Here is an 18,362-nt window from a genome sequence, read left to right as displayed (position 1 = left end):
TACGATATAACAAGAAGCAGAAACTGATACAATTAGCATAGCGTCTCTTTTAGCCTTTTATCGATGACGTCTCGATAGCTGTAACGAAGACGACCATAGAACACAGACAACTGTCTAGAGGGTCAACTCAGTCTTTAAAGTCTATCTTTATAATTAGCCTCTCTGTCTTCGGCTCATTATATTTCCAGTAAACTTCATGCATATTATAAATTGCCAATTTTCCGCACTAGCAACACAATACACTAGGTATATTATATTTTTCAAGAAAATTCCTTTGTTTTCTTCCCCTTGCCGGTATTGAAGAAAATATCGTGTGTCACACGTGCGGATGGGCGATACCCGACTCACGGGGTTACAGCGGGTTCACACTCATCGGAAACGGCCTACTTTCCGCACTGGTAACACAACGTGCCGTGTTACCTTCATGAAAAAAAAAAAAAAAATACGAACTTAATGATTCCGTGTTTCCCTGCGTCAGACACATGCGAAATAGGATTTTTTTTTTCTTCCAACGCAGAGACTCGGCTCATCCTCGCGCTCCTCTCTTTCAAGGGCGTGGAGGAAGGAGTCCTGCGGCGCTCCGAGCCCTCGAGGCCGTACGTGCAGCGTCCTTACACATCCTTATCGCGCACGCGTCCCCCTCGTCGCCCCGGCAGCTATTTATTAGTAGTGCAAGCTGCGAAGATCGATCGAAATGGTCGCTTCACTCACTCCACACACCGCCTATTATGCTCAGGGCATGTGTATGTACGTCGGTGCTCTCTGCCCGTTTCTTCCTCGCTCGCTCCGCAGGCTGCCTTCAATTTCAATGGGCTTCTTCGTGTGCGCCTCGCTGATCCCGCCCTACGTGCGTATGTGCGGATCCTTTAGCCTCTACGAGCCTCTTTCCTCGCCCGCTTTTCATCCCCAAGGCCGCCAGATTTTTTACTCCAGCACCTCGGTGCTCCAACTTTATTACACCTTTAACCGGTTTTTGTTACTATATTTTTACGAAGAAAAAAAAAAAATAAATAAAACAAATAGACGAATGCGGTTTTTTTTATGCTTACCAGAAACTTCGATATCGATAATATTCATAAGATTTGGACACTGAATAGTTATTTGGAAAAATTGTTTTTTGCATTTCCTACAACTATTATTATCAGAATTTATTGTAACATTCCGAACTATGATTGCTGAGGGTGGCGAGAGAACCGGCAAAACAGATAATTTTTGGACGCTGAAAAATTAGGGTAAATTGTGGAAAGATATTTCTCTTATATTGGAGAAAATTGTTTAGATTTTATTGATAGCGATTAACGAAAAGTCAAATAATAATTCGTTTTAAATGGAAAGAATAATTGTCCGATTTTAACTTCGATGTAACACATCTGATTTATAATATTACCACACGATTCTGTAGAATTTACCTTACATTATTGAAGCATGATAATTAGGTATCAATTGTGAAAATATGTCAGAGAATTCCGAGGAAATGAGGTATGGGAATTTTGTAATTTAATTTCTCTCGTTACTCTGCAACAATGTAACAAAATTGCATTTCTTTGATGTCATTTACTTCAGTTTTATACCCGCTCAATATACAATTAGCATCAATGATTCTGAAAAACTGTTGCGCAGAGTTTAAAAATGATGAGATTCCGAAACATTTCTGATAGTGATTAGTTTATACTTATACATATGTAAATGGTGAGCCGGCTTGACGAAAGCTCGTTATTAAAAATTCCTTCTCGACAAGCCCGGCTTCTTAACACTTCACCCCCGTTCCCTTAACTCTATCTCGGATATATTATCGGTCGAAGCAGCGTCTCTGTATTTGGTACAGGTATATTCTAACATGAAAAATTACACAAGAAAATTATAACCTGTACATGATGTGTTACACCTTGGCGCAAACATGTTTTTGTTGTAAAACGGTTATTTATGAACGCTACGCCAGGCTGTATTAATCCGCCTGTTTATAAATACGTTAAATACAGGTAGTATTTTTACGTGAATTGATTCACTCCATATATCACGTGCAATTTTGTTTTTTTTTTTTTTTTTACAGCTCTTCGAACACAGCTATAATTCTTCTTTTGCACATAGACAAAAAATCTGTCGTATGCAACTTGACGCAACTTTGGAGCTAGTGTAATGTCGAAAAAGTGACATGTGCGGGGAAAACAAAACGCACGGAAAAAAAAACAGAATTATAAAAGTGGATCGACAGAAGTGGAAAAAAGAATAATAAAAAAATTACCGACAACGACTTTTTCTCCTCTCGCATCCTCCCATGTGTATTATATGGGTATATAGCTCTAATGTATTATTACATTACATACACGTACGTTCTTTATCCCGGGAACTTGTCCGTATTCAGGCGTTATAGGATACCGGTATAGCGGCTATTAAATATACGTGTTATCGACGGGCTGTTAATACCGTTAATAGATATATAGGTCCATATTTACGGATATATACCCTTATATATATAAATACTGAAATAAAACGGCTACGGGTATAAAATATGAGTAAAAATTTATACGTGAAATTAGATCGTTCCCAAAAGCACGGTGCGCGATCACACAATTTCTTTGAAGTGAATCTTCTGTAATAATATTTCACAAATAGTGCGAAAAAAAGTGCAGTTGGATGTAAAAATTGAGTCAATAAAATTCCGTCCCGGTTATTTTTCTATGTTCGAATCGTGCCCCTACAAAGCCACTTTCCCGGAAACAATTTCTGCCCAGAGAAATATACAGGTAGAGGCTTAAGTACCTGAAACCGGAAGTTATACAACGCGCGAGTAGATTAAGTTTTACGGATACGGATGTATACGTACATGGGTATGCATTGTATCGGTATATACAGAGCTTATACGTATATTGTGTAACGAAAGCACCGCAAGGAGCGAACAACAAGGTGGATGTGGGTCTATACATACCTACGTACGTAGGTTGGACCTTCGCGAGATACCGCGGAACGCTTCTCGGGAAATTGTTGGGTCTACCCGTGTAGGCGTGTAGTTATATACGTATAAGGGATGCCCACGCAAGCTCGACCATAAAGCTTTCAATCCTGACTATAATCTATTATATCAGGATCTCATCCGTCTGTATTAGTCCACTTTTATAGATTCCTTCATAGATTCGTTCTTTTCTCGTATTTGTCTGAATTATTCGTGTGTCTGTTTTCTCTGAATTCAAATTTTTGTCATTCGATTGTTGTTTTTTTTTTTATTTTTTTTTTTATTTTTAATACGGACTGAAAATCGATTGGGAAAAAGAAGCGGAAGAAAATAAAAAGTAAGGGAATAAATTTCAAATTCACGTACCATTGGAAATTAGATCGTTCACACGGGTTTAGGGATTGTATGAAAAACGATAGTGTTAACCGAACCAGGCATGAAAAATTGAAAAATTCAATCGAGCAGGCTGAAGAGTTAAAAAAAAGAGAACAAACATTGGTGACAGTTTTAACGAGAGCAGAGGGTGAGGGTCAAAATACAATAGAAGGTTCGCAATAACGAATTTTTGGAGACTGCGAATCTCGTGGAATTTCGATATGAATAGCGGAGTCGAAATACAATATGCGTACATGTAAAATGGTAAATTGTTGAAAATATATGATGTGAAAATGGGAAATACGCAGAAAAAATAGTGACACATAATTCTGTCTTTCTTCTAAACTTTGAAATTCCGTAAAAAAAAAGATTTTCCCATCATTAAAAACGTTGTTACCTGATTTCTCTACATTTTCCTCCTTCCCGCGTAGAAAAAAAAAATAAATAAAAAAAAAAAAAATACAGAAATTCCAGCACTTCCACGTTTCGAAAATCTGTAAATTAGATTTCTACGTTTTTAAAAATCCGACACACGTCGATACCCTGAATCCGATTACCTGATCAAATTTGTCTAAATCCAACCATTTCAACCCCACTAGAAAACGACAAAAATTTCATAATTCATAAAAAAAGAAAACATCAATTCCGAATCTTCGACGAATCGATCCACCATATAGGTACATCTATACATCCATACATACATACATCGCGTTCCTTACCAACGTAAACATGTCAGTTCCACTTTCCGTGCTTCAAGCTGCACGGAACAAGTGCAGTCGCAGTCAGAGTCGCGTGAAAAAACGGCGTATGCAGAAATCGTCGATTCCGGTGGTCGGCGGGGAACGGCCGGGAACGGGCGAGAGGTTCCGAAATCGGGTATGGTGGGGCGAAAGCTCAAAGCTACCCAGGCGGGCGCGGGGGTTGAAACTGCGCAAGCTCCGACCCGGGCCGGACATGCGCGTTGCCGAGCAATTCGGGGCTTTCTTTGCCCGGCGCGCGCGATCGTTGACGGGAATGTCCAGCCGCGCAGGAGCCGTTTCGACCCCCTGCCCCCCCCCCCCCCCCCCCCCCCCCCGTCGTGCTACTCCGTTACCGACGTCGGCCGACGGAACGTCGCGCAGCATTGCCCAACGTCGACGTAGTTTCAGGGCCCGTGTGCCGCAGTACCCGTAGGACGACGGGATCCGTCGGCGTGTTTACCGCGGCGTTGAAATCGCGTCGTTTTTAACCAGCCGCTAAACTGACCGTTGTGGTGTGTTTTTGTTTTTTTTTGTCTGTTATTGTTCTCGCCGTATCACCAGGCGAGAAATTTTTGAAACGTTGTTCAACGATCCGTAGATTTGTGGATTTAGTTTTAACGTTTCGGAAATCCGCGTGATCGATATGTCGCCCGGTTGATTTTCTATCTTGGTATTCGGGTTTCCCCGATGTTGTAATAAAGAAAATAATAAAGAAAAAGAAACGAAGAAAAAATGTGTAAATCCGATTGTGAAACGAATTGTGACGATTTTTTTGATCGATTGACAAATTGTCGGTGAGGAGGAAAAACCGGTGAATTTTAAGTTAAATATACCGGATAAGACCGTTGAGTTCATGGTGTCTGATTTCGAGATGTAATATACGTGCGTCTACTTTGCAGACTCCGATCGATGAGGCGCGGGTGGTGTTTTTATTTTTTCGTTACGTGAAATGTGTCGTGGGATCGGTCTCGGCGACGTCATGATGCCGATGATTGCTTACCCTGTGATTCGAATTTACTGATACATATATGTATGATATACATTGTGTACGTATACGTATACATATAGACAACGTCATTGAAGGGGGATATTAAATCTTCGAGTATGATGTCAGCCCGGTTTACTTGCCTCGCTTACGTCACTCTGATCCTCGTCACGCTTTTGCTGATCCTCGTTGCGCCAGGTTAATGCTCTTTATGTGCCCACCTTTTAACCTCTTCGATGAATGTTCGTGTTCTATTTTTTTTTTCTTTTTACGATTTTTCGCTCTTTTATGAATTTCGCGAATTACGGAATTTTCGTTGTTGTCTGAAAGCGAAAGTTGACGAAACAAAGACGAACTTTAATAGTCAAGACCCAATTACCGTGTGGAAATTATTATTAAGCTAACCGTTCAGACGTGCGACGATTAAAAACGAGTCGACGATGTTGGAATTTAGCTTTATTTATTCCTCTAGCTTTTTTTTTTTCCACCTCAGCCATGGGGCTGATCAATAATTTTTCGAAAGTCGTTGCGGAAAGATGGCAGTTTTCAAATCCGATGTGCAATAATTATCAGGGATTGTTCAAAGTTTTGTGTTATACAAAGGCATTTGATCGCTTTATACGGTTTCGAATTTCAGCAAACGCGATAAAGGAAATGGTGATAAAAAAAAATAAACCGGTGAGAGAAATTAATTTCCTCAAGACGATTCGTCAAATATTCTAGGGATTAGTGTAACAGATCCATGAAAAATTTGAGGGCACGGGTCGTTTGAAACTACGTGTTATAAAGATCGGTGAAATATTTTTTTCACAAAATTTCAGGTACATAATTAAATATTGTGTTTGATATTTTCAGAAGCGAATGTACGATACACCGAACCGCGATGAAATATTGATAAGTTAATCTACTCGAACCGCGATTTGGCTTCCGATTATCGGCCGCGACGAATCGGTGTTTTCTAATCCGGGAAAAGGCGATGTAACACAAATGGACAGGCGAATTTCGTTGTGTTCTAATCGTGCGATTATCGTTATTGGATAAAAACCGGCTAACGAAAAGCGGGATTTATTTCTTGCCGATTTTTCACTTCTCTTTCGCCTCGATCCCGCGTGTCAAGGATTTTCAAGCTTTGGATGATTTCCTATTTTTCTTTCAGAAATCGGAGCGCTCAGGATGACGGCGCTGCAGATACCGGAGCACGTGGTTTTCAATCAGACCGTCACCCTTCAGTGCAATTTCAATCTCGATCGAGAATTCTTGTACTCTGTGAAATGGTACAAGGATGGCAACGAATTTTACCGATACGTTCCAGGCGAGACTCCGCCTGTCCAGGTCTTCGAGCTTTCCGGCGTCTCCGTAGACGTGAGTTCGCATTTCCGATTTTCGTTTCGCATTTTGTCAGGGAAGTGGTCACACACTTGAAAAACTTGGATTTGTCAGGGGATTTTCTAATTTGGACGTAGAAAAAACTGAAGATATAAATAGGAATGATTTTTTGTCATATCAAATTTACTTGTTTTTCCTCTAGGAAACAAATCGGCTTAAACTTACTTTTTTGAACATTATATTTTTCTTCGATTCGAATTGAATTTCAATTAATTAATAGAACTGAAAAAATTTCAGGGGAAATTAGATTTTAGCTCCTGGAAAATCTGGAAATGTTACGGAATTTTTTTCTCAATAATTTTTGCCCACACTGGTCAAGCATCTAGAATTTTCTCAACGAGTTTGGCTGGCCAAATGACAATACCTTTCATCAAAAATAAATGGGAAATTTTAGAAATCGTTTGAACCCCAAGTTCCAATTTTTTATTTTCTCATTAGAACCTCAAACATCGGAATCGGGATTAATTCTCAGTTTGAAACCTAGCAAACCTCAAAATTTTTTAAAGCTTCCAATGAATTTTAAAATTTCGTCTTGGGAGGGTAAGAGAAAATTTTCCCGTTGAAAAATTTTAAAAGTGAATAAGCAGGAATAAAAAGATATTTTAACCATGCGACAGAAATTATTCCGAGCGAATTCGAACAACAGAACTTTAAAATATCGCGACAATTAACTCAAGAAATTCTACAATGTAATTATAGAACGTTCAAAATGATTGAACTCCGGTGTTTTCGATCCGATTTTAATGTTTCGGGCCTATTTTCTGCACCATAAAGATCGCCCGATGAAAAATTTATACCGTTTCATAACGGAATGGCAGAATAAAAAAAAAAAAACTATTGATATTTGTCTCATCAACTTATTCTTTGTGCAAATCATACAATTTGATGAGTATTATTACAGTATAGCAGTATCTTATTGAAAATTCTTATCATCGAAACGGAAATACATTTTCTCTCCCGCTAATGAATCGTTATATACATTATATGTCATTTTGTATATATATATAAATTATACGTATGGCTATAATGTGCACATGCACGTAACGTCCATTGCACATGCAACCATGCAGCGTGCATTCATTCAATTTGATAGAAAAAGCTGAACTAATCGCTCCGCATCGTTCATTTCCGGTCTACATGCGTTAACCCGCATCAATTACAGCGCTCCGCAACCTGCGGCGTTCTTTTTTTTTTCTTATTCGTTTTACTGTTCTTTGTTTAACTTTTATTCCACAACCATTACAATACTTTATATTATCTATTGTTGTAAGCACTGCAGGCAGATAATAGAAAAGGATGAACGAAAGCATAAAAAATGGAAAAATTGCAGAGCGGTGATGTAAAATGTATTCATTATAAAAAAAAAGAGGGAGAAAAAAAATACCTGTGCACATTTTTTCAATCATAAATATAACTCACGTCCTATTCATCGAATATACAATAATTATTTCACCGGATTTTAATTGCAGGCTACATTGACTGGGTCCGCTATTTCCCTAAAAATACCATATTTTTTTATATTCCTCTATAAGGACTCTAAAACTGAAGGTTTCCCCTAAAGAAGCGAATTTCCCCCTAAAACCACTCTATTTTTGCCAGTCAGTTACTTTTTTGTCATAAATTATAATGGACTGAAAAAATCAATTCCATGGTTGGGAACAATTTTTATACTCCGAAATTCCCATAGGAACAAACAAAGAATACACTGAATTTCAAAACACCCTTATATTTCACAAAACCATCATTTTTACTATTTAATTCAGTATCGTTATCTACGAAATACGTTTGCTCATCCCAAATTACGTTGTTCCGACATTCAGTTGAAAACATGAACATTGTACTCAAGCGTTGAATTAATTTTTTCAGCACATTCAAGGTTATGAAAAAATAAAAAAAAAATAAAAATTAAAAAACATCGAAAGTTTCAATGTATATCAAATTCAAATTTGAAAACTTTTATATCTGCGTGGGATTTTTTTTCTGTAATATGAACATTTTTTTTTTTTTTTGTGGTGCAAACAGGTACTAAAACTGAAAAATATGGGAACACCTCCCGTATTTTCCCCTAAAATTACCTGGCCTAAGCACTGCGAAGCCTTTAATTGTATGCGAAATATATTCGTTGTACAAAAAATGCTGCATATTTTTTTTAAATACGATTATATTTCGAATTATAATATATGTACATATTTATATATTTTTTATAATTTGACCAGATCGCAAACTCTACGGAAAAATCGCTCGTTTTACGCAACGTGGATTTGTCGAGCACTGGACGATATCGCTGCGAAGTTTCCGCCGAAGCCCCGTCCTTTCAAACTGTATCAGATCACGCGGACATGGTGGTCGTAGGTGAGTGACAACAATAAGCGATTCGCGTATAATATGTATAATTTACATACATATATCTGGAATTTCCAATCTTGGGCATTTAAAAAAAAATTCTACTAGCTTTTTTCATAATATTCCGAGGAGCGAAAAATAAAAGAGGCAAAAAATTCGCGTAACATTTGTCAAATTGACTTAGGTGTCTTTACGATTTACGGGGGGGAATGGGGCTCGAATAACCTGCAGTGATATTTTTTGAGGAACTGTTACACTGCCGGTGTGTTAGAAATGAATTTTTCAATAAGGCAATTTTATTACACCAGTTTTACTGCAGCGTGGCCCCGTCTATTTTCCCTTTGTAAATGAAAGGAAGGGGAGGCAAATGAGGATAACGGGGAATAAAAGTCTTCTCTCGTATAATTCATACCAGATTAAATTTTTCCGTTTAAAACTATTCACATCATGCGTATGATAATAATATATTCGCCTTTTTATATGCATAACTCTGTATGTAGGTACAGTTATATTCGTTTACAGGTTTCCAGTGGCTAACTATTTTTCTGAAATTAAAACTGCAACGAGTTTCCTTTCTAATCAAATTTCATGTGTCTATGACTAGCGACGCCAGTCACGGGAGAAACAAACGATACGTTGATCATAGACACGTAAAATTTATGTACAAAGAAAACTCGATTCAGTTTTGATTCAAAAAAAAAAAAAATACCGAGTCACTCGAAGCCTAGTAATGAACATTACTGTACGGTAAAACGCGTAAATGCTTTAACCTTCCGGCAAACTTGTTTTCGGTCCGCAATAAGATGCGACGTCGATTTTATACGAATTTTGCGACAATGTAACCAATTTCGTCACGTCAATTGCATCGCCAGTCATTGTCACATAATTGGTATAGAATTGAACTCGCATTTTGTTTCGGATCGAAAACAAGTTAGCCGGAATATTAAGGCATTTATGCACTTTATTAACATCAAAACGACAAATTTTACACACTTAATTCATCGTTCGTTGTATTGAAAATAGCGTATTTTTTTTCTCTTTATTTCTTTTTAATAAAAATGTGTATAAAAAAAATTTGCAAAAATTGCGATTTTCACCTGCTGAAATATAATCAAATTGATAATTATCTGTACCCATACACGATACATATATTTCACTCATCACTCCATTTCGTGGGAAAATTATTATCGCCCGCGTGAACCAAAGTTACGGATTCGCTATTTGCTGTACGATTACAAACGCTTAATACCGTTCTCTTTGTTCTGTTTCCTTTATTTTTTTTTCAACTTTTTTTTTTCCACATCCGTTTTGCACGGACAATTGAACAGTTCTGCCGAGTAAAGGACCCCACATATCCGGAGGTCGTTCACGTTATCAGGTTGGAGACACGGTCAGGCTCAACTGCACTTCTGCCCCATCGAAACCTGCAGCCATGCTGACTTGGTTCATAAACGGAGAACCCGTAAGTGTCGTAACAATTATCTTATATATACTATGAGTTGCTGTACCTACTGCAGCTGATGCCTGATATATAATACATTCCTGTAATATGGAAGTGTCTCGCGTGAAGGGTTTCACGAATTTTGGAAAGGAATTAATGCCTCGAAAAATTGGGCATTTTTTCTTACAATTTTATATTTTATCCTCGTATAATAAATACTTAAAGTTTACAATCGCGAGTTACTTATAATATTATTATAGGTCAGTAACCAAAGACGAAAGTTTGGACCTCGTTTGGACCTTAGGGGAAAATATCGACGTTTTCCAGTGTTATCTAGTGAAACCTTCTTGGATACGGAAATTTGGATTTAAAAAAAATATGTCAATCTAACCTCAAAATTACGCTCAAGTCCCAATTCCGATGTTTGAGGTTCTATCGAGATTAAAAAAAAATTGGGACTCATTTGTTCCTCAGAAGTCTCAGTTGCGATATTCCTGGCTTAGACCTCAGTTAATCAGTGAGGTTGTTTTTCTGGAATTTGGCTAATTCGAAGTTGGAATGATTGTGAGTGTGATCGAGACATGCGAGGATCTCGAGGTTGAATTTCGATCTAGAATTCTTAGAACTTCGCGGCTCTGTTGAGTCAAACTAAGCTGCGAGGATCGGAAGGGTGTAATAAGTGAGACATAAATTTGATTCGTTATGCCTGAGTTCTAAAATTTCGACTAGGGATAATTTCATTATTCTATGGCGTAAATAATCGTGCAATGAGCGCGAGACGTAAACGAAGCGTATCATGAGAACAACTAACGGAACTATAATGAATGCGACGGCGCCTTGAAACAGTGTACATATAGGTATATAATAGTGCCTAAAATCGGGCAACACCTGCTGCGAATGAAGTTCGCTAAGTGTTATGCGCAAATTCGATATAATAACGATTATCGCTGTTCCGTATTCACGCGTTAACCCAGATGGAAGGAACCGTTTGCCTCATGATTAAAGTGATGGACGAATGGATGGAAAAGGGGGATAAAGTCGTGAAAAATATACTTTTCAGCCATCGTACGAGGGGAACAACGAATCGAAATGATTTCAAATTGTTTTCGAAATCGATGTAATCCTGCAGGATTTTTTTCGGAGCGATTTATGTTCAAACGGACAAATTGTTTAGATTCATCTTCGGGTGATTTGATTTGACAATTGAAATATCGTAAAAAATGGATATCCGCATGGATATGATGATGTATACATGGTTTCCAATATCATGGAATACGTACAATATAATCTTAACCTCGTTGTTTCGTGTTTTTGTTCCCTTTTTCGTCCCGTTTTTCCACGATAAAAATTTTTTTTTTCCAAAACCTGCTTCGAAAGTTTTATTTCCGAACCGTGGGGTAAAACGGCGTGGGCGCATGCGCACAACCGAAGTGCTCAATTTTACACACCAAGGCCTTCTTTGGCGCATGCGCACTTCCGAATAACTTCATTTTACGCGCCGCGTCAATGAGCGCAAATTACCTAACCTCAATTTGACTCGCTGTCAGTGGCATCTGCGTTGCTTCGCAAATCGAACTCTTCTTCACAGGCATTGGAGAAAATAGCGTGTGTCGCGCTTGCGGATGAGCGATATATGACGAGACTGAAGTTAGTAACGTTAACGTATCGAAACGTTGCAATAAAAAAATTAATATTTCGTACCTTCGTTTATATATTTAACTGAATACATAAATTGAATTTACGAAATCTGAATTTGTCGACGCTGTATTAACTTTGATGTGCTAAATTTCAGATAATCCTAAAGTAGCCAAATAACGACTTTTTCTAGAAATGCATCGTTACAATAACGTTACAAACTTAAGCCTGATGATATCTGACTCGTGCGATTCGCGTAGGTAAGTGTACCAGTTATTGACCCTATCCCAATTCTTGACCTTTTTTGGTTGTATCTGTTTGATCCTTAATTGTAGAATAACCAACAAAAAAAAAAAAATTTAGAGTATCCAACATTCCAGCAACTGGTTTTAGTCATCGAGAAATTGACAATTTGGGGCATAAATTTATAATTTTGTAAAATACAGGGGTCATCAATTAGGTCTAAGCGTGTCAATAACCGGTGCACTTACCTTACTCGCGTATTGGTCCGATCGCAGCAAACTTCGCGCTCATCAGAAATCACCCACTTTCCGTACTAGTAATACAATAAACTATTTCCACAGGCGGACGCGAAGTATTTGAAAGGTCCTCCTCACATCACGGGCGTCGATGATAGGGGATTGGAAACGGCGATGTTGGGTCTGCAGTTTCACGTAACGCCGAAACACCTGAAGCGTGGCGACATGAATCTCAAGTGTCTGGCCACAATCGCGACGGTATATTTGCAGAGTAAGGAGGAAAGCGTTAAGGGCGTCGGCGTACCTGCACCGGGACATTCTGACCCCGATGATCGCAACAACGCCCTAAAAGCCCCCGAAAGTAGGGAAACTCGGGCGCAGAGTCACACCCGCAACGATCTCGCCCACGGTGAGTGCCTTTTTCTTTTCTTTTCTTTTTTTTTTTTTCTTCGACTTTTCCACGAATATTTATGGGGATAAAAGATAAGTGATGGTCCGGCGACAAGAACCATGTTCCCCGTAAAAGTAATCCTTCGAAATATTTTCTTTGGACAAATTTTTTCTCTTTTTTTTTTCTTTCTTCTACTCCAGCAGTTTTTCTTCACCGTCTTTAAATTTTTCACCCCTAGGAATAAAAGTATATAATAATTACAGTAACGGTGTGATAATGAAAAATAAAAAAATTACGAACTAATTATTAATTTTCGAGAAAGAGAATGATGGTTTTTTTTTCCTTCCCTTACTAATTCGTACTTTGATCGGTGACGTAGTTTTTTGTTTATTTTTTTTTTTCTTCTTCGCGTACTAACGATTTTTTTTTTAATTTTTAAATGTCCAGGTTCCAGCGGTGAATTCGTTGCGGACTGGTTGTCATTTCTATTGCCAGCACTGGCGGCGATCTTTTTGACACGATAATATTTACCGCTGCACGTACTTCCGTTATACGTACAACATCGTGCCGGAGATATGATACATAAATATAATATGTATAATAAATACATGTCAAAGTGAATCACAAATAATCGTTAATATATAAATCACGTAAGTATAATCTATGAGTGCAGATACACATTTATATATATATATATATGTATATATATGTATATGTATATGTATATATAAATATAGGTACACCATTATTTAACATAATGTATAGATATATAAAAATTATCAATACATACTTTTAAACTGTGTTATTATGTACCTATATATACACAGAAATATAAACATCTTCGATGCGATCCCCTCACGAAGGTTCGTGGGCTTATTTTAAGCCTGTAAAAAAATAAAAATAAAGATCGAAGCTTGAAACTTCTGTATTAATATAATACATAAAAATATATGTATATGTAATATAACTATATATTACGTAGATATATAGAAAACGTGTATATGTATTATGTTTATACGAGCATTATACATATCGTATATTGATATGCATAAAATATTCTGCAATAAGCTCAAAGGAAAAAAGAGAAAGAGAAAGACCGCGCGCACACACACACACACACGAACACACACACACACACACACACACACACACACACAAAGAGACACTAGAATTTGAATACCTAATCAGCTTGAAATTTCGCTCGACGCTTTACAATTTTATATAGGCTATTAGGAATCTTCGAATGCAATCATAACAAGAATAATAACAATAACAACAACAATAGTAATAATAATAATAACAATAAATAAATATTCGATAAGAATTTAACATACGTACGATATATACGTGTAAAATATAGTTCAATATTTTGTACATAAATTTGTATAACGCCGTATACATATTATTACTTGTAATATCTATTTAAAGTATAATATACACAGGCAATTATACGCGTTTCCTCGCTTTACATAAACAGAGAGAGAGAGAGAGAGGAAGAGAGAGAGATGGAGAGAAGTGGGAAGATAATTTATTTAAAAAAACGACGAAAGTCAAGGAAATTGGGATAATACGATAACTTCGAAGTGAGAGACACGTTGAGACCTATACACCTATAAACGTACACTTTACGTATCGACCGTCCCATGTAACGTCGTCCGAGGTCAAGTGTCGATGGGTTTTATATTCCATGCATCACATTATGCGATATACGTGTAAGGTAATATTTTGCACATCGCGGAATATGTTCACGAAACGAGCGGATATGATGCCTCGTCCGAAATTGCAGTGAAATTCGAATCGCGAGCCGCGGTATAATTATTTATTGATTCGGTTTGTTGTTATTATCGTTATTATATCGTTACCTGTATCATTATCTAGTATTACTATAAACGGCTAACGAGCTCAATTCCACCAACATGTTATACCCAACAAATACGTGAGAGGAAATTGTCATGTCATAATTTTTTGTTTGGTATAAGAAAGAAAAACGAGAAAAAAAAAATAAATAAAATAACAAACAAACAACTTTCTAAAGCCTGAATCCAATTTTTTGATTCCCGCAAGACTTCCCGCGTTTTCAGAACAATTTCTATTACCGCAACGCGAAAGGTTTTCTGCAATTGTAAATAAAAAAAATTACGAAAAGTCGTTGCAAAAATTATTGCCAATTGTTCGGTAGATTGATTGACTGTCGTATTGTTTGAAGATAATCAAAAGAATTAAAAAACAAAAAAACAAAAAAAAAGATTAGAAAACGGTTAATGTGATTTTGTCAAAGTGAAAATCTAGAAAATATCCATCTCGCCATCTTGTGGATAATAATACTAGACCGTTGTATTATCGATTTCGCACGAAACAGCTGAACTCATTTAAAGTTTTTTCTTCTTGTTTTAATAGCGTCCCATTACAGCGATAAAATTACATGGCTCAATTTTCTTCCTTATTACAATTTGCGTTGTACATGCCAATTTGCCTGCACTCATTCTTTTCTTACACATACCTTTACTGTATAAAAATCCAAACGTCGTTTGTTCCCGACTTTATACCGAAACGAAGTTACGTTACGTATGTATGTGCATACATACATAAGTAAATATCTTTATACCTACATCTGCGTTACAGTTTATACATATACACATTTGCGATAAAGTTTGAAGCTATATATATAGTATGTAATAGATTATTTTAGTTAATACATAATGTTACAATGTATATTGAAATTTCTTTTATTAAAATGTCGAATCCTCCGCTGAGTTTGTAATAATTGTCATTACAAGGGTGATACTTTTGTTCCTTCTCAAACTTTACATTCGTTATGAATTATTAATCATATAATATAACGTTACACTGGAGGTAGAAATATATAATTGAACGGTGATCTGACTCCGTACTTTAGGCTATCATATTTAGAAAATATGTTAAGTTATATCCTAACGGTGTGTTAAGAGTATATATTGAGAAAAACTTTCACAGCGGAATGAGGATTTTCATCGCTAATAACTGTTATCATCTCCGTACCAATTAAATTACAATTACTACTGTTATCGTTCTCACTCTGAGCTGCAAGTACGTGAAGGAAAACAACAAAATTTTTTGCAAAAATCCACGCCCTCTGTACTTCATAAACTACGGGTATTGTACAATGTTATACATGCAGACGAAGCGGAAAATCCTCGTTCGGAAATTACGTCAGTATTATTTTTTCCGTAGAAATATATAATACATGTTAAAAGCGTCGAGGTGAATGCTGATGAAGTACGCTGGAGTTTTAAATATATATGTATGTTATTACGAATGTATGTATGTACTACGTATGAATGTGAACGATGAAAATAGGTCGGGCGTGGAATGGAACTTATTTATCATAATATATGACGTATGTATAATGAAAGGGTGAATTCGGTGGGGAAAAAAAAAAACGACGTCGTCGCAATTGTAAATATGTACATAATTTACAGAGTTGTTGTTGTTGTTGTTGTTGTTATTATTATTATTATTATTGTTATTATTATTATTGTCATTATTATTATTAAAATTAAAATTAATCGACTAACTGAATTATTAATTCAATATACATATACGATTACGTACGTAAAATATAATGTTTTTATTATCCTCATGCCAAAATGTATCGTTGAAGATTTTTTTTAATTACACGAGATGCATCTTACATCAATTAGTTGGCCCGTTTTACATACAGTTAGCAAGGCGCAACTATTGTACATAGTGATTAAAATCGTCTAGACATATATCTGTTTTTACGCATCGAAATAGTCACACAGAGAAAAATTTCAACTGTTACGGTAACTAGAAAAATTGAGTAAAACAGGTATCGTTGAGAAAACTGTTTGAATATTGTTGGAATTACGAAAAACGAGGCACGCGTAACGATTTTGCGCTATCGTCGATCCTTTTTTGGTTATTGCAACGCAAAATCAGTTTCCGAGGTTTACTATACTTTTTTGTTTAAACAAGGCTTTAACGTCAATTTATTCTTGCACGAGCATTAAATTTTCGCAACAGTTGCAAGAAAATATAGCAACAGCGATCGTAATGAGAAAGAATAGCAACGGATACCAGACTTTCCGGTATCAGCTAGAAAACTAATTTTCATTTTCTACCTAGAACTATATTTTTCGATAGCGGTAAAAAATGAAAGTAGTTAAGGACCGAGCGGTAATCGAAACTAAAAATTTCCGTCAGTGCATCCTCATTGTTTTGCTCATTCAAATCGATTATGTATAGTTTCTTTATATATTTCACGTTACGCTACGAGTATATACCATATGTTTATACTTTTTGAAATTAATATATTCGTATCATCTGGCATGATAATAACAATAACAACGATAATAATGATAATAATTATACGTACATATATAGGTGATGAATCTAGGGTAAAATTAAAACGGATAGCATACGTATAGAATATCGTCATGGTATTATAAATCTTTACGTGGATACACGTATCATAAGTGTTAAACCACGCAACAATGCCATGTAATGCGTGTTAATGAACGGTAATTAATGTACTTTGTATAATCCGATAATCGCAAGTGTTGAGAAGCGCTCAATTGCGGGATGATTTAATTACTGGTAAACGCGCCGATAATCATGTAAAGTTAGCTGGTTGATCGCTGGTGTGATGTTTAATAAAACGATTATTTAACGCTCGACTTGCGTCGATCAAGTATCAATATTTCCGACGCGTGTATAATGGACGAAAATTATTCATGCACGTACGTAAGTGAAGAGGAAAAAGAAGAAGAAGAAGAAAAAGGGAAAATCGAGCTCCACAGCGAATAATTATCATGTTGTAAGTTACGATAAAATTTATTTATTCATCTATTTTTTGACTAGATAAAATCGTGGTAGATTTATCGTTGTGTCTGGCAAATATCTTAATTGTACATTGACTGGTTGTTAAAATCACAGAAAGACGTAAAAGTCAGAAGAGAAAATAGCGGCGTTTCGTTTGTACAATTTGAATAATGTGATCTTTGGAAGCTTGTATGTGCATGATTACATTTATATAAATATGTAACTTGAAAACTAGGATATCAATGTGTAAGATAATTGATCGGAAAATTATGAGAACTGCTGGATGGCAAAAGTTAAAAAATGCAGATTGAATGTGTTACCGTCATATAACGATTTGTGTGGAACTAAAATAGTCGCGTATCAACAACTTCATCAACATCCCAGCAGGCAAGGAACCAGGATGCGATGTATCATTTATAATTCGCGCATATCTGAACAGTCCTGTTATAATTTATTATCTTACCAATCATACACATATTATTATATATGACTAAAAATCATGTCGATTGACAACGTGACGTAATTAATAAACTAATTTTTATCCAAGGAAAACCTTGATTTCCCTAATGTTTGTAAAGTAGGCAGAACGTATCCCCTAAAGAATTGCAATTCAAATCTGATGACATTGTCAACAATTTTGAAACAATTGAAAAAAAACTTGCAAAAATAATTTTACTAATCTTTCAATTTTCTAAACAATTCAAGAAACTGACAGACGAAGGAAATACAAACTGTGACGAAAAGAAAAATAAAAATTTCACCGAAATCGCAATGGATTATTGTAAGTATATGGTACAAGATTGAATCCTTTCCCTT

General features: G+C 36.3%; 1 protein-coding gene across 1 annotated transcript; it reads left to right on the top strand.

The window, feature by feature from the left end:
* Window positions 1–4,424: 4,424 nt before the first annotated feature.
* LOC124302502 (uncharacterized) lies at window positions 4,425–14,972 on the top strand. The gene is made up of 6 exons (XM_046758743.1): window positions 4,425–5,248; window positions 6,207–6,412; window positions 8,653–8,788; window positions 10,108–10,241; window positions 12,440–12,743; window positions 13,173–14,972. The coding sequence occupies exons 1-6, from the start codon at window positions 5,170–5,172 to the stop codon at window positions 13,247–13,249; spliced, it is 936 nt and encodes a 311-aa protein (XP_046614699.1). The 5' UTR covers window positions 4,425–5,169; the 3' UTR covers window positions 13,250–14,972.
* Window positions 14,973–18,362: the final 3,390 nt, after the last annotated feature.

The sequence above is a fragment of the Neodiprion virginianus genome, chromosome 4 (assembly GCF_021901495.1).
Source record: "Neodiprion virginianus isolate iyNeoVirg1 chromosome 4, iyNeoVirg1.1, whole genome shotgun sequence".
NCBI classification, from domain to species: Eukaryota; Metazoa; Arthropoda; class Insecta; order Hymenoptera; family Diprionidae; genus Neodiprion; species Neodiprion virginianus.
The sequence above is the reverse complement of the archived record's forward strand: the minus strand, read 5'-3'. Positions and strand labels throughout refer to the sequence as shown.